The sequence below is a fragment of the Trachypithecus francoisi genome, unplaced genomic scaffold, assembly GCF_009764315.1.
Source record: "Trachypithecus francoisi isolate TF-2019V2 unplaced genomic scaffold, Tfra_2.0 Lachesis_group16, whole genome shotgun sequence".
In the NCBI taxonomy this organism is placed as follows: Eukaryota; Metazoa; Chordata; class Mammalia; order Primates; family Cercopithecidae; genus Trachypithecus; species Trachypithecus francoisi.
In genome coordinates, this window is record NW_022681461.1 from 94130282 (window position 1) to 94148013 (window position 17732).

Consider the following 17732-nt stretch of genomic DNA (forward strand, 5'->3'; position numbering starts at 1 on the left):
AAATTTCAAAAACAAAAAATTAGTAACATGTATGGGTTCTTAAAATATCCCAAATAATCTGTAAGAAAATACAAAATGCGGGCCCAGCACAGTGGGAGGCCAATAGAGTACTGCTCAGACCTCATGCAGAAATAAGTATAGTCTATACAGCAGCTCTAAGACCCACCTAAGAGCTTTACCACAGGAAGAAATAAAAAAGGCCTTGTCAAACTATTAATATCTCATAATGCCTCTGCAGCACATTCCAAGAACAGCATCAGAGTGAAGCAACCTTTTAATTAAGAGAACACTATCTGGTCCATAAGGCCATGGTTGAACACCATTTGCTGTGAGGCTCCTGGGGGTCCTCTGGTAATGTTACAGGGAATGGACAAGCTAAGCTGGTAGTAGTGGTGGAGGAGCTCTCATCTGGATCTTCCATCCTCACTTCAACCCAAGAAGCACAGGTTTCATACTTTATGTCAGGGTTTACATAAAACGCTTGTAAAAAGGTCCCCGTTGCTAAAAAGCAATTTAAAAATTGGCACGAGAGTATAAGCTCTAATGATCAGAATAAACACAGTATTATAAAAACATATCAAATTTTAAAAATCATGTATACAATAAAAATAAAATAGAAACCTTCTAATAAGGCATTAAAAATAATAGTCATAAAATAAAATCGTACATTAAACAGAACCAAAAAGTTTCACTGAAACATGGGAAAAGGAAAGCCTCAAATCATTGAAGATATAATTAAGACTTTTTGTTTTTGAGACGGAGTCTCACTCTGTCGCCCAGGCTGGAGTGCAGCGGCGTGATCTTGGCTCCCTGCAACCTCCGCCTCCCCAGTTCACACAATTCTCCTGCCTCAGCCTCCCAAGTAGCTGGGATTATAGGGGCCCGCCACCACGCCCAGCTAATTTCTGTATTTTTAGTAGAGATGGGGTTTCACCATGTTGGCTAGGCTGGTCTTGAACTCCAGAGCTCAGGTGATCCACCCGCCCCAGCCGCCCAAAGGGCTGGGATTACAGGCATGAGCCACCACGCCTGGCAATAATCAAGATTCTCGACTTTTTTTTTTTTTTTTTTTAAGACAGGGTCTCACTTTGCTGCCCAGCTGGAGTACAGTGGTATGAACACAGCTTACTGCAGCCTCGACCTCCCAAAGTGCTGGGATTACAGTGAGCCACTGTGCCTGCCTTGACTTTTTTTTTTAATTAGCTGAATTTAAGATTCAAGGATTCTTTATTTTTAAAATACACATTCCATCTTTCAGTAAGTACATGCGCAATTTCTTTTCTTTTCTTTTTTTTTTTTTGAGACAGGGCCTCACTTTGTCACCCAGGCTGGAGTGCAGTCATGTGAACACAGCTCACTGCAGCCTCAAACTCCCAGGCTCAAGCGATCCTCCCGCTTCAGCCCCTCAAGCAGCTGGGAGTACAGGTGCGTGCCACCACACCTGGATAGCTTTTGTATTTTTTGTAGAGATGGGGTTTTGCCATGTTGCCCAAACTGGTCTCAAACTCCTGGGCTCAAGGGATCAGCCCATCCCGGCCTCCCAAAGTGCTGGGATTACAGGTGTAAGCCACTTCACCTGGCCTATATGCAATTTCATCCCCCATTCTAAAACTCACTTGTTCATTTAATAAAAACTGATTTGATAAATTAATAAAGATTCAGAAAATACACTAAATATTTGTAGAATCAATTAACTGGTAAAGAAACCCTGGCAACTGGGAGCTTTTGCTAGTAGGCTTTTCTTTGATAAGTTTCTGCTCAAACAGAACAAAGGCTTTTTACAGAGCTAATGAATAGAAAGCTGTGAACAAAAGAATCAAGGGTCAGAACGGGTAACAATAAAAAGAAAATTGAGTTCCTGATGAAAAAATCTGAGTAAATATTAAAAAGCTCTCCTAGGCACAAGAAACAGAAAAATGAGCAGGTGACAGAAGAATTAGGTAGAGTCACAGCTGGCTAAATAGTATTAAGGAACCAAAGGACCCTGTTGCCAGCCTTAAACCATTTAGTATTTTATCAACATATCAACCGGCACCCCCGGTCTTGGCTCCCGCCGCGCTGCCCGCCAGCTCCGCTGCGGAGAACAAGACAAAGCCCCGCGGGGACAGCAGGCGGGCTTGGGGCTGGAGCAGCTGCTGGGGACACGGGACCCTTGGCGGCGCGGGCCAGGGAGCCAGCTCAGCGGCGTGGGTGTCGGCGGGTGGCGCGGCACCCCCAGAGGGGGCCATATCTAATGGGGTTTACGTACTGCCCAGCGTGGCCAACGGAGACGTGAAGCTGGTGGTGTCCAGCATGCCTTTGGTGGACTTCCTGATGCAGCTGGAGGATTACACACCTACAATCCCAGATGCAGTGACTGGTTACTACCTGAACCGTGCTGACTTTGAGGCCTCAGACCCACGCATAATTCGGCTCATCTCCCTAGCTGCCCAGAAATTCATCTCGGATATTGCCAATGATGCCCTACAGCACTGCAAAATGAAGGGCACAGCCACTGGCAGCTCCCGGAGCAAGAGCAAGGACTGCAAGTATACTTTAACCATGGAGGACTTGACCCCTGCCCTCAGCGAGTATGGCATCAATGTGAAGAAGCCGCACTGCTTCACCTGAGCCACCCAACCTAAATGTACTTGTCTGTCTCCATGTCCCCACACCAGCCTGTTTTCATAATAAACTTTATTGTGACAAAAAAAAAAGAAAGGGATCCTAGAACTATAATTCAAGAAGATAAACTATTTACATAGCCAAAATATTCTGCTAGATAACTAATGTGGAAAAACAAAAAGTCTTCAAAACTGGGTTTGAAAAATCAACTGAACAGAAACAAGGAGGAAGAGACTGGGATCAATACAAATTTGTACAAAAAAGACTTGGGTGATTTAGTTGAGTAAAAGCCCAATATGAATCAAGAGCTAAAAACAGCAGAAGCCAGGCATGATGATGGTGTGCATCTGTAGTCCCAGCTACTTGGGAAGCTGAGGCAGGAGAATCTGCACTCCGGTCTGTACGACAGAACGAGATCCAAAAAAAAAAAAAAAAAAAAAAAAGGCTTAGGATAGAGAGCTTTTCTACACTTCCTGCTAATTACAGATCCATATGACATAACAGATAATCAAACTGGGCACAGGCAACTCTTCATTCTCTTGAAGAGACTTAAAAACAGGGGCTGGAACATATTATCCCATTTTCAGCCTGGGATAAAACTTGAGGAAGCACTCACAGGCAGGGGTCAGGATTCACAACAGGCTTCAAGGCTTCCATTGAAGCCTTGAAGTTTTATTCCACAGAGAACAGACTACAGAAATTTTAGTCTGGAAAATAATCAGGACACATTTAATCAGTCATCTGTCTCAGTGAAAAATCTCAAGAATGTACTCAAAAAACACCGAGTTTTGAGCAATACTGGTTTTGGTGGATACCACAAGAAGACTGGCATTGCTGTGAACAATCTGGCCGCTTTTATTCTGAGACAGAGTCGGGTTCTGTCACCCAGGCTGGAGTGCGGTAGCGTGATCTCAGCTCACTGTAACCTCCGCCTCCTGGGCTCAAGTCATCCTTCCACTTCAGCCTCCCAAGTAGCTGGGACTACAGGTGCATGCCACCATGTCTGGCTAATTTTTTTTTGATTAGAGATGCATTTTTGCCATGTTGCCCAGGTGGGTCTCAAACTGCTAGGCTCAAGTGATCCACCCGCCCTGACCTCCTAAAGTACATAAGCTACTGTGCCCCGCCCAATCCGGCCACTTTTAAGAGGATGTGTGGTCTGTGAGCACATTTCACAGGGAAGAAATGAAGCAATCACAGCTGTTAGGCCTGAAAGGAAACACTGGGAAAATATACGACAGCTGATTTTGAACAACCCAGGAGGAACATGAAATGTAGAGAAAGGCAGACCAAGGAGAGAGTATATTTCAGGGAAGCAGATTTTGGCTCAATAAAAGAAAAAACTGGGACAATTAGAGTTGTATCATGACCAAACAGCCTACCTAAAAATACAGTGAGCTTTCAGGCTGTTTAATCAGCGACTGAGAAACTGACAACATTCACTTTGGAGAGCAAAGGGGGGATAACTGCACTAAGAGAAAATAAAATTAGATTCCTTTTTTTTCTTTTTTTTTTTTGAGACAGAGTTTCACTCTTGTTGCCCAGGCTGGAGTGCAATGGCACAATCTTAGCTCACTGCAACCTCTGCTTCCCGGATTCAAGCGATTCTCCCGCCTCAGCCTCCAAGTACCTGGGATTATAGGTGCCCACCACCACGCCCCGGCTATAAAATTAGATTCTTCTCTCCCATTTCTAGATTGCAGTAATGGAGAGGAAGAGAAAAACTGAAAACATCAAAAACATAAACCTATATTCACAATTTAAAAAATTTTTTCTATTCATGTAGATACTTTCTTTTTTCCCATTGATGTACAGCTAGGATACAATAAACACAAATATTTTACATATTCAGTTTTGATTGGTTTCTGATATCTTTTGGTAATTGTATACATCTGTGTAACTAACACCCAAAACAAGATATCAAACATTTCTATCAACCAAGAAACTGTGTCCCTTCCCCTAATTTCCACCACTAGGCAACCACTTTCTAATTTTTATTATGAAAAATTAGTTTTATATGTTCTTAGATTTCACATATGTTCATTTTATTATTATTATTATGTTTTTTTAGACTGAGTCTCATTCTGTTGTCCAGGCTAGAGTGTAGTGGCGTGATCTCGGCTCACTGCAACCTCTACCTCCCGAGTTCAAGTGATTCTCTTGCTTCAGCCTCTTGAGTATCTGGGATTACAGGTGCCCACCACCACGACCAGATAATTTTTGTATTTTTAGTAGAGACAGCGTTTCACCATGCTGGCCAGGCTGGTCTCGATCTCCTGACCTCAAGTGATCCACCCACCTCAGCCTCTCAAAGTGCTGGGATTACAGGCGTAAGCCACTGTGCCCGGCCAATTCATTTTTAAAAAGATTATTTTGGTCTTTCTAGGTCCATAATAATCTGGTCCTTTCAAGCAGTTACTTTTAAACAGCATTTTAAAATCTATTTAAATTAGACAGGCCAGGCACGGTGGCTCATGCCTGTAATTCCAGCACTTTGGGAGGCCCAGGCAGGCGTTATCACTTGAGGTCAGGAGTTCGAGACCAGCCTGGTCAACACTGTGAAACCCTCTCTACTAAAAACACAAAAATTAGCAAGGTGTGATAGCGGGCACCTATAATCCCTGCTACTTGGGAGGCTGAGGCAGGAGAATTGCTTGAACTCAGGAGGTGGAGGTTGCAGAGAACTAGGATTACGCCAACGCACTCCAGCCTGGGCGACAGAGTGAGACTCATTTCAAAAAGTAAAAAAAATTATACAGGACAATGACCTATACTGGTATGCAGGTAAAATAAAAAAACTATCTAAGCATTGTATCTCCAGTTCTCTGTACTCAAGGTCTTTGTGACTATAAGTCTGACACCAATCAAAGTTTATCAAGACAATCATTAATAAGGTTCCAGAAAATAACACAACCATTGCTAGCTGGTGTGCCCACCACTTACCCTGGTTCAAAATGATCTGGCAAGGCTGGCATTGACCCCCATGGCACAGCTCAGCACACTGGTGCTGACCACAGTTCAAAATATTCTCACATGGGTTGGAACAGTGGACTGAGACAGCCTGACCACAGCGAACTGTGTGCCTGCGAAGACAACAGATGTAAAGACAGCATCAGTCTAAAAGTTCCTGTTGGACAACTAAATTAACACTGCGGCCCTAACTCTTCCCCTCAAAACCTACTCAGCCTTTCTCTAACTTCATTTCCCTTACTTTTTCCAGTAAGTCTCCCTCCTCCAATCCTTATTTCCTCAATTACTCTCCCCTTCTCCACTCTTTTTCTTCTTCTTCTTTTTTTTTTTTTTTTTTTTTTTGAGATGGAGTCTCGCTCTGTCACCCAGGCTGGAGTGCAGTGGCGCGATCTCGGCTCACTGCAAGCTCCGCCTCCCGGGTTTACGCCATTCTCCTGCCTCAGCCTCCCGAGTAGCTGGGACTACAGGCGCCCGCCATCTCGCCCGGCTAATTTTTTGTATTTTTTTTAGTAGAGACGGGGTTTCACCGTGTTAGCCAGGATGGTCTCGATCTCCTGACCTCGTGATCCACCCGTCTCGGCCTCCCAAAGTGCTGGGATTACAGGCTTGAGCCACCGCGCCCGGCCTTCTTCTTTTTTTTTTAAATAGAGACAGGGTCTCACTATGTTGCCCAGACTAATCTCAAACTCCAAGGCTTAAGCGATCTTCCTGCCTCAGGCTCCCAAAGTGCTGGGATTACAGGCTTGATCCACCACGCCTGTCCCACTCTTTCTTCTTTCTCTTCCTTTGTTCTTTTTATTTTCCATCCTGTCTTTCTCTCCTATTTTCTGAGTGGTGAGGAACTGAAGGCTATTCCTGAGTATTTGCTTTATGTGATTTCATCTGAGTTTCACGAAGTGGCATGCATAAGGAGAAAGAACGCTGGGGTGAGGAGTTAGAAGATCTGGGTTCTAGTCCTAGCTCTGCCTGGAGCTTCCACAGTACTTCACAGACAGGGGAGAAGGACAGCTATCATGTACCCAGATCTGACACACTCAGACTAACAGCACAATGGCATTATTCTGAGACCCAGCACTAAGAACATACTATATGTGACTTTGCTTCCGGGTAGGGAAATAAGCTAATTCTAGTTTTGTTCTAATAAACATCCCGATTTTGCTGAAAGAAGGATATAAGAAAGTCCTTTTTTTGTTTGTTTATGTGAGACAGAGTCTTGCTCCGTTGCCCAGGCTGGAGTGCAGTGGAGACATCTTGGCTCACTACAACCTCCGCCTTCTGGTTTCAAGCGATTCTCCTGCCTCAACCTCCCCAGTAGCTGGGGCTACAGGCGTGTCACCACGTCAGCTAATTTTTGTATTTTTAGTAGAGACAGGGTTTCACCATGTTGGCCCAGCTGGTCTCGAACTCTTAACCTCAAGTGATCCGCCCACCTCGGCCTCTCAAAGTGCTGGGATTACAGGCGTGAGCCACTACGCCGAGCCGGAGAAAGTACTTTTAGACGATTGTCTTCAGGTCTCTTTCTAGGGTAATGGTTAAGCACTTGCAGTCTACTCTCCTGCAAGAAGAGTTTTATCTGATCCCCGACTCTCAACTCCATATTTTGTTTTTAAAAGTCACTGTTACATACATAAATGATCAGCTTGCAGTACTTGACCTAATGGCCAACACTGGCCTATTATGCTACCATTCTGCCTAGCACCATGGCTAACATTAACCCCGTGAAGTAGACACTATTATTTCTACTTTATGATAAGAAAAATGAGGTTCAATGAGACCAAGCAGCTTGCCCAGAATCAACAACCAGTAAGTGACAGAACCAGGATCTGACCTTTCCGAGTCAAAACACTTACATGTAATCTCAGGCCACATAGCTATCCTCATAAGTTCAGTAAAGGCTAAACAAATGCACCTCACTGAAAATCTGCATGATTCATCTCATCCTGTGTTTCAGAAATCATTTTAAGATCTTACTGGGCCTCAGAGACACTCCACAGCTATCAGTGATCCTTGTACTAACCACGTAGGAGACCTTGTATTATAATGGAACAAGGGTGGGCTCTGGAATCACCTATTCTTTCATTCAACAATATTCATTAAAAGATTCCAGCCGGGCGCGGTGGCTCAAGCCTGTAATCCCAGCACTTTGGGAGGCCGAGACGGGCGGATCACGAGGTCAGGAGATCGAGACCATCCTGGCTAACACGGTGAAACCCCGTCTCTACTAAAAATACAAAAAACTAGCTGGGCGAGGTGGCGGGCGCCTGTGGTCCCAGCTACTCGGGAGGCTGAGGCAGGAGAATGGCGTGAACCCAGGAGGCGGAGCTTGCAGTGAGCTGAGATCCGGCCACTGTACTCCAGACCAGGCGACAGAGCAAGACTCCGTCTCAAAAAAAAAAAAAAAAAAGATTCCTAGATGCTAGATACTGTGCTAGGCACAGGAAACTGGTCCTGGCCTCCTCGACCTTAACAGGCCTGGGTTCAACTCCTGGTTCTGTCACCCACTAGAGAGGTTAAAAAAAAAAATCCTTGTTGACTGAATGCGGTGGCTCACGCTTGTAATTCCAGCACTTTGGGAGGCCGAGGCAGGTGGATCATGAGGTCAATAGTTCAAGACCAGCCTGGCTAAGATGGTGAAACCCCATCTCTACTAAAAATACAAAAATTAACCGGGTGCGGTAGCAGGTGCCTGTAATCCCAGCTACTTGGCAGGCTAAGGCAGAATTGCTTAAACCCAAGTGGCAGAGATTGCAGTGAGCTGAGATCGTGCCACTGCACTCTAGCCTGGGTGACAGACCGAGACTCTGTCTCAAAAAAAAAAAAAAAAAAAAAAAAAATCCTTGTCACTTTGGTATTTTACCTGAAATAATGGGTAGTCTCACAATCTCACTGTGTGTATAATTCTTAATCACTTACAAGATTACAAAATAGGGTCACGGGCAGCACAGGGAACTACTATAGAAAAGTACTATCCGTGGTGCTTTTGGTCTCTCAAGTTGCCCACTTGGCTCTCTTCCAAGTTGTACTTTCCTTCTGTCCTCTCCTTCCTGTTCTAAAGCTTTAAGAAAATAAATAAATAAAGTACTATTCATGCCTACCATTTATTTGTATCTACCTAGTATTCTTTTATTTTAGAAATTCACAAGTCAATCATGCAAGTGAAAACTGAGGTCTTCTTTAGAGTGCAATTTTAACTTTACCTGGTTCGTCCACATTCACATGTTTTTGTCATAAAGGCAGGGCAGGGTGGGCAGGGTCCTGGATGGCAGAGACTGAAAGAGAAAGGTTTCACTGAATAAACCACAGCCATGTATCCAAATCCAAACAAAGCTGTCCTAGCTGGGTCTTATTGTGAATATGGCAACAAGTAAATCTACTCTGACATGTCTTTGTATTTGTTTAAAGTTGATTAAACTATTTGAACAAAGATATCAACTGTATTTTTATGTGCAAAAAACTGACATCATTATCACCATAGACTATTTAACCAGAGAAGTAAATCCCAAGTCAAAATACTGGTTATGTTTGGGTTTGAGAGTCAAAGATGACATTTTCAAATACGGTCTTGGTCCACTTACAACAGTGTATGGGGATAAAAATAGTTTGCTACTCAGGTAAAGGCAGAATGGCTAATAGGGTCCTGTAGAAGATCAGAGTCTAAGGAAGGTAATAGAACTCAAATCTACTGGATCCGTAAGAAGTACAGACATACTCTTCATCAGCTATTGAAGTAATAATCAGGCACTGGGCTAACAATGGAACAGTGAAAAGAAGGCTGACATGAGGGGAGGCATGCTGGTGAGTAACATGGAGAGAATGAAAGAAAGGGGTCATACAAAGAACTGGGCTGAGTGATATGCTATAGGTCAGAATTAACCCTCTGAAAAATGCTTTTTTTAGGAGCTATATTATAGAGACCAATAGAAAAAAATTACAATATGGAATTTGTATATTCAAATAAATACTGTCCGCTTCAAAGCAGACACTTTGGCAAATTATACAGCGGTACAGAAATACCACTACTTAAAACATTTTGGGAACTTCTACGACAACTGTCTTTGGAGTAGGAGGGGTATATTCCAGGTGGCAAATCACAACCCTTTGGGAATCAAAAGCCAATCGGAGCCAAGACAAATGAATCAGATGGGTGTGACAGGACTCTGATTCATTGCTAGTGAAAATGTAAAATGGTATGGCCACTTTTAAGACACTTTTGCAGTTTCGTACAAAACTAAACATAGTCTTACCATACAATCTAATAATTACACTCCTAGTTACCTAACTGAGTTAAAAACTTATATCCAGGGCTGGGCGCAGTGGCTCATGACTGTAATCCCATCACTTTGGGAGGCCAAAGAGGGAGTGTGCTTATAAAGTGCTTTAGTGTGCTTATAAAGTGGTCTGGCTGGAATGTTTAGTTTCTGTGAAACTCCTAAACAAGCTCTGATAATTCCTAAATAAGGTTTAAACATTGAAAACAATACAGGAACAAGTGTCTAGTTTTCTAAGGTGACTCATTCTGATAGACAATACCCATAGGAGACACAAGTTTAAGCATGTTTCTTTAAAGATGAGTATCATTATTCAACAGCTATATTTTACATATACCTCAATCCTTTTGGGTGAAACAATTTTCATTGCTTGTCAGGTGTGGGTGATTCTAGGTTATTTCAAATATCCCAGAAGCCGAGACTCAATCTCAGGTTTTCTTAACTTTTGGACCAGAGGTTCACAACACTGGCTATATATTGGACATGCCTGGAGAGCTTTTAAAAATATAGATGTTCACACCAGGCATGGTGGCTCACACCTGTACTCTCAGCACTTTGGGAGGCTGAGATGGGAGGAGAGCTTGAGCCCAGGAGTTCGAGGGTGCAGTAAGCTACGATAGCATCACTGCACTCAAGCCTGGGCAACAGAGGGAAACCCTGTCTCTATGGCTTTTGAGCCCTAACAAGTGTAAATGAGATAAACCAAAGCTTTCTTGGAGACCAGAAAAGTGCTACTGGGGAACAGGTTTCAGCAACCTCTATCATGCTGAAAGTAAAAGAAAGTTCCCAAGTGTGAGAGCTCCAGAGCCACAAAAGAGCAGGAGCAGGTTTTAAAGTGTTCTTTTCTTTCAGACATGGTGCTGATCACGTGATCTGCATCAGTTTTCATCTCTGGTAGTCATGAAAGCTTTGGAAAAATAGTCCATGCAGAGGATTAACTTATTATTGAATTTACTGAAAACGACACCTAATGGCAGGAATAGCTTAAGTCCTTCCTAAGGAAGGATCTATGCGAGCAGTCAAAGAGAAGGAGGTATCTGACTGCCCAGCAGATCACAGGCCATGCTGTCTAGCCCAGTCTAAAACAGTTCTACTCCCACTGACATTTCCCCAGCACCACCACCATGCCTTGATCACAAGGCCCCTGGTCCAATACTATCCCTGCTCCAAGCAGTAGAAACACCAAGATAACACTCTGATGCCTCCTTTACTCTTAGACTTGGGTACTAAAAGTAAGAATTGTCATTTTTTGATCACTTGCCAGAGTCTCTACCGAGCCACATAGGTATACTAACTCATTTAATTTTCCTAGAACCCTATAAGTATTATTATTACTATCATCATTATTTTACAGATGCAGGCTTAGATAAGTTAAGTAACTTGCCCAAGGTCACGTAACTGTTTAAGTAACTTGAACCTAAGATTTAAACCTTTGTCTGAAGTCAAGGCCTGTAGAAACTTACTTGTAACTGATCAACTGTTTTTCTATTACTGTGCATTTTTTGGTATTTAGAAGCTGACTGCATACACTCTACTTATTTATTTATTATTTTTAGAGACAGGGTCTTGCTTTGTTGCCCAGGCTGGAGTGCAATGGTGCAACTACAGCTCACTGTAGCCTTGAGCTCCTGGATTCAAATGATCCTCCTCACTCAGCCTCCCAAGTAGCTGGGACTATAGGTGTGTGCCACCACACCTGGCTAATTTTAAATTTTTTTGTAGAGATGGGGCCTCACTTTGTTGCCTAGTCTGATCTAGAACTCCTGGCCTCAAGCAATCCTCCTGCCTTGGCTTCCCAACGTGTTGGGATTACAGGCATGAGCCACTGTGTCTGGCTTATGGATATATTCTAAAGCTGGCTGTTTATTGTAGGGAAAAGACTGACATCCTATGGCTGGGTGTGGTGGCTCACACCAGGAATCCTGGCATGTTGGGAGGCTGAGAAGAGCAGACTGTTTGAGGCCAGGAGTTTAGGACCAACCTGGGCAACATGGCAAAACCCCATTTCTACCAAAAAATACAAAAATTAGCCAGGCGTGGTGGCACATTCCTGTAGTCCCAGCTACTCAGGAGGATGAGGTGGGAGAATGGCTTGAGCACAGCAGGTGGCGGTTGCAGTGAGCTGTGATCACGCCACCACACTCCAGCCTGGGTGACAAAGCAAGACCCTGTCTCAAAAAAAAAAAAAAAAAATTGACATCTTAGAAACACTGTCTGACCAGGACCCTACACAATTGTCTTTCCCCAGACAGAAGGTTCTCCTATACATTCTCTTGGACCTGGATATCCTGGGTATCAATGGGGGATAAAACATATGAGTCACATTTCTTCTTAGAAGCAAGCAGTGTAATGTAATGGAAGGAGCACTGGCTTTGGAAACCCTAGCTCCATCATGGCCTACCACTGTGACACTGGGCAAGAGGCTTGGCCTTTCTGAGCCTCATCTATAAAGTGGAGATGATAAATATCTATCCATTACTGGGCAGTGGTAAGGATTCAACAAGTTAACTGATGTAGAGTGCCTGGCACAGGGTGATTTGGGACCATTTACTGAGGTCCCATATCACCCTTCATTCCAAACCGTCACATGCTAACCAGATATGTTTACTTAGAGCCACCAGCAAAGCATGTCCACCCAGAATCCCAACAGAACTGGCATGCCAACTTACAGGTTACAGGAATGTGGGCAGTCCTGGCCAGGCTGTTTCTTTCTACAAACCTCACCACAGCTATGTGGAATTTCATTTCTGCTCCACTCAGGATTCTTTACCTTGCCTAGAACACATCAGATCAGACAGTCAATGGTACAAACTTCAACCACATCCTCAACTTTAATGAACCAGTGAAGTACAGCTAGACAGCATGCAACTTTAGTGTGGTTTTTACTATTTCAACAAATGTATTATCTCCTATCCTAAAATGAAAAGATAAATATAATGCTATTCATAAAAAGTTTCACTGAGTATGATAAATCTTAAATCTTGGATTACCTGGTAAAGATAAATAAAAAGTCACTTTTACTTATGAAAATACTACCTTGACTAACGAAAATGTTTAATTTAAGATAAATACCTATATGACAAGCCGTCTATAAATGGGCTTCTGGACTGATATGCAAATTGTTGCTGCAAGGATCAGAGAGAGGGAATAAGAGAAAAGCACCATGGGGAAAGGGGGGAGGCAGTAAGAGATGGAAAGGACATAAATCCCCTGTGTAGCAGGAACTCACCTATTCCAAAACTATAAAGTAGGCATAAAAGAGCTTATTTTATAATCAACATCACTGCAAATCTTCATGGCACATCTTCCATGGACTCAGCAGAGACAGGGAAGAGTAAAACGAAGGCACAGGATTCCTCCTTGCCCTTGAGGAATTCATCCTCACTTTGGCAATTTGCACACTAAATTGCAGCCATCCCCAGTCCATGGCCTCTGCTTTTCTCTCTATACTATCTCTTTCAGAAATTTTATTCATGTTGAAAGGTGCAATCCACCTAAAGGCCATTGATCCCCAAATCCACATTTTCTCTCTTGCCCTCAATCTTCAGATGCAGACCTACATGTCCAAATGTCTGCTGAACATCCTTGCTTGGGGTTTCACAGTCACCTCAAACTGGCTTCATCCACAGCCAAAGTTCACATCCCTCTACAACTCCTCCCTGCTCAGGGTTTCCTATTTCTGTCGGTGACACCAACTCTGTCAGAGTCACACACGCTCAGAAACTACAGTCATCACTCATACCTCTTTTTACTTAATCACCAAGTTGTGTCAATTTTTCCTACACAGTGGCTCTCACCTCATCTCCTCTCCTACTCCTGCCTCTCTACTGGCCAAAACCTCATCTCCAGACTTTTACAAAAGCTTCCCTGCCTCTGTGTTTTTTTGCTCCAATACAGTGCCCTGGTTTTTCCCTAACATCTCTCAATAACTCTACCTCTTGTCCCTGACTCCAAATGACGTTTTGGGGTTTTTTGCTTTTCTTTCCCCTGCAAGTGTTCTGCATTACACCCTTTTCTCACTCTGTACCCTTTCATCTGCTAGGGTCTTAACTACTCCTCTCAGCTGTGATTCTCATCCTTAAGTCTTGGTCTTTCCTCAAATATTGCTTCCCGCCTATTGGACATATCTCACTGTATGTTCTGCCCACTCCTCCAGCTCAACATTTCTAAACTGCAGTCACTGTCCCCACCAGACCTTGTTCTTTTGACCTGCCCTTTTCCTTGGTATTACCATTTCCAAAAGCATGAAACTGTGGAGTCACATTTGAGTTCCTCCCATTCCTACTACTGTTAGGAATCAACCTAACACCATATTTTTCTTCCTATCACACTCATTAGAGGCTTGTACTGTTCTTCATCTGGATTATTTTAAGTCCCAAATTGTTTAGTCTCCAAAATACTCTACTCACTGCTACCAAACCCATCTCCATAAAGAACAACGTTGATGCCCTCAGTGGCTTCCCATAGCCTTCCAAATGAAGTCCCAACATCTAAGACTAGTATCAAAGGGTCAGCCCTTCCTTTCCAGTCACCTCCCACTTCTCTACCATCATAGATCTTGGGCTCCATAAGTGGATGAATCACTCTTCTCCCAACAGATCCTAAACCCTGTTGATTTTGAACTGCCTATGCTATTCCCTTCAACATGTCTTTCTGCCTACCAAGGTTTTACCTAGTTTACAATGTCAGTTCAATTCTACATCCTTCAAGAAGGCTTCTCTTAAACATCCAGCTGCAAGTCATAACTCACCCCAAAGATCTCCCATAGTACTTTGTACTTCTAGCAGAGTATCGGGCTAATTGTGTCTTAACTCTTAGACTGGCCGGCCGGGCGTGGTGGCTCAAGCCTGTAATCCCAGCACTTTGGGAGGCCGAGACGGGCGGATCACGAGGTCAGGAGATCGAGACCATCCTGGCTAACATGGTGAAACCCCGTCTCTACTAAAAAATACAAAAAACTAGCCGGGCGACATGGCGGGCGCCTGTAGTCCCAGCTGCTTGGGAGGCTGAGGCAGGAGAATGGCGTAAACCCAGGAGGCGGAGCTTGCAGTGAGCTGAGACCCGGCCACTGCACTCCAGCCTGGGCGGCAGAGCGAGACTCCGTCTCAAAAAAAAAAAAAAAAAAAAACTCTTAGACTGTAAGCTCTGGTAAGTTAACCTATTTTATTCACCTTTTTCTTCACAGTGCCTCGAACATTAATAAGTTCTCAATAAAAACATGGTAAACTAATGGTCCCCTGGAAGAACAGTGTGGGGCAAAGTCGTCAGCAAATAAGGCCTTTATGTACACTCTCACATCATTTTGCCACTTTCAGATTATCTTGACCTTCACTCCACATTCTTATACCGCCTTAGAGTCTCTCATCTAATTTGCCAGTAAAGGCTTTAACAAGATTTTTAATTCCATTGTGGTACTTTATGTTTAAAAATCCTTCAAAATAAGGTATTAAGTATTGGTATTGTCCTGTTTGCTCAAATTTCCAATGATCTCTTACTTCCAGTTTCATGCTGCCTTTCTGGTAGTAGTATATTCAAGAATATTTATTCCCTCACCTAATACCAATTTAGTATCTATTAAGGCTCAGATTCTGTCAATAAAACATGTAAGACCAGAAAATTCCAAATAAAACAGTGGCCAAAGTGAGAGAGAGAATAACAAAGGAAAGTTTCCTTTGTAAGAGGGCTTTTGGGGTCAGATTTTAAATGATACTGTTGTTAATAATTGAAAGAAAAGAAGGGAAGTCAAGGAGTTCACCAAGGTATTGTGTCTAGAAGATACAGAGTTGATGGTAAATGACTGACTCTTTGTGAAAGCTGCTAGCTAAGTAATGGGAAAGGAGAAATATGAGCAAACTGGTTAGAAAAATAAGGAGAGCATGCAGAAAGAAAGAGGAAGAGTTACTTATTCCAAGAAGGGAATGGTCAAAGGTGTCAAGGGCTATCACTCTGCCAAAAAGATTATGAGCTTATAAATCAGCCTTAGATATGGTTGGAAAGGAGTCACTGGTGATTTCTTTGTTTTTATTTTATTTACTTATTTTTTTGAGATGGAATCTCACTCTGTCACCCAGGCTGGAGTGCAATGGCATGATCTTGGATCACTGCAACCACTGCCTCCCAGGTTCAAGCGATTCTCCTGCCTCAGCCTCCCAAGTATCTGGGATTACAGACATGCGACACCATGCCCAGCTAATTTATTTTAGTAGAGATGGGGTTTCGCCATATTGGCCAGGCTGGTCTCGAACGCCTGATCTCAAGTGATCCACCTACCTTGGCCTCCCAAAGTTTGTGCTGGGATTACAGGCATAAGCCACTAAGCCCGGCCCATTGGTAACTTCTGAATACAGTTTCAGTGAGGCAACAAGACAGAAGCAAAAATGCAATGCTTCAGGGAGGGAGACAGATAGTAAAGAAACAAAATCTGAAAAATCAACAACTAGAGGGAGGTGAGTCATTAAAAGGTAGGAAAGGAAAAAAAAAAAACATGCAGAAATGGGCTAGCAGCAAGAATGAGCATCTGGGTTACAGGAAGTTTTCCCCTAATACTTAGGGGAACTGAGATATTCAAAAACAAAGAAGTATTCCATAAAGAGGGAAGATGTCAGGATAGAGTTTATAATGCTGGTTTGTAAAAAAACTGCTTCTTATAAATACCAATGACTTATTTCTAGGATTAAAATAAACACTGTTATTTACTCATACTGCTCAAATGTGGAATATCAAAGCTGTAACTGCTGGAGGTGAGATGAAGCCCATGTCCACAGCTACCTCTGCTACCTGGTCAGGCCTGGTCTCAAGACCAAGGAGACCAGCACTACAGCCCAGAAGCAGCATGAGCCTGGTTGGTCATCTCCAAAACAGCCTGTCAGGAGCACAAAGGCCGTGGCTCTAGCTGGGTGACGGACGACATAAATATAGTCTTATAGACTCCTATAGCTTTGAAGTCTCCTTAAAACATGCCCCGCAGATCACCCTTCCTGAACTGAGGTACAATGTATATAGTAAAAGAGACTCCAGTGTATATAAACAAACTTACCACAGAAACAAGTGTAGGTATTAGGAACATGTGCAGAAACATTCTGACAGGCAGGGCACCTCCAACCACTCTGGCCATCTGTCAGGAAAAATGGGAGTAGGCCAAATAAATTTTCTTCCAAAAGCCACATGTAATTAAAAAAATTTAAATCTATAGGAAGCCACAATATTGAAGTAGTGGTAACAATTTCAATGTTAAGCATATCAGATATTTCAGGAACAAATTCACAAAACTGACTGCTTAGCTTGAATACAGCATCTTCCATTGAATATGGGGTTCACTAAAAAAAAAAAAAAAAAAGGTCGGGTGTGGTGGCTCACGCCTGTAATCCCAGGACTTTGGGAAGCAGAGGTGGGTGGATCACGAGGTCAGGAGATTGAGACCATCCTGCCCAACATGGTGAAACCCCATCTCTACTAAAAATATAAAAATTAGCTGGGCGTGGTGGTGCGCACCTGTAATCCCAGCTACTCGGGAGGCTGAGGTAGGAGAATCACTTGAACCCGGGAGTGGGAGGCTGCAGAGAACCGAGATCATGCCACCGCACTCCAGCCTGGCAACACAGCGAGACTCCCTTTCAAAAAAAAAACAAAAAACAAAAAACAGAAAACAAACCCACTAGCTAGGCATGGTGGTGCATGTCTCTAATCCCAGCATTTTAGGAGGCTGATGCAGGACTGCTTGAACCCAGGAGTTCAAGATAAGACTGGGCAACACAGCAGATCGTCTCAAAAAAAAATTAGCTGGATGTGGTGGCATGTGCCTGTAGCCTCAGTTGCTTGGGAGTCTCAGGCAGGAGGATCATTTGAGTCCAGGAATTCACGGCTACAGTGAGACATGATCACACCACTGGA

At 43.3% G+C, this 17732-nt stretch overlaps 1 protein-coding gene and 1 pseudogene across 8 annotated transcripts in view; one reads left to right on the top strand and one right to left on the bottom strand.

Annotated features, from left to right (window-relative positions):
* The window catches only part of NFX1 (nuclear transcription factor, X-box binding 1), an 87182-nt gene that overhangs the window by 57437 nt on the left and 12013 nt on the right, over positions 1-17732 (bottom strand). For all 7 annotated transcript variants that reach the window (XM_033238314.1, XM_033238313.1, XM_033238312.1 and 4 more), the window contains 4 exons: positions 16879-16956; positions 12512-12617; positions 8772-8843; positions 5548-5687 (listed from right to left, as the gene is read on the bottom strand). In XM_033238314.1, the coding sequence (XP_033094205.1) occupies positions 5548-5687; positions 8772-8843; positions 12512-12617; positions 16879-16956 (396 nt within the window). The remainder of the gene's footprint in view (positions 1-5547; positions 5688-8771; positions 8844-12511; positions 12618-16878; positions 16957-17732) is intronic.
* Positions 309-2700, top strand: LOC117099442 (annotated as a pseudogene). Its single transcript, XR_004443811.1, has 2 exons — positions 309-328; positions 2010-2700. The product of XR_004443811.1 is annotated as a transcription initiation factor TFIID subunit 10-like (transcript).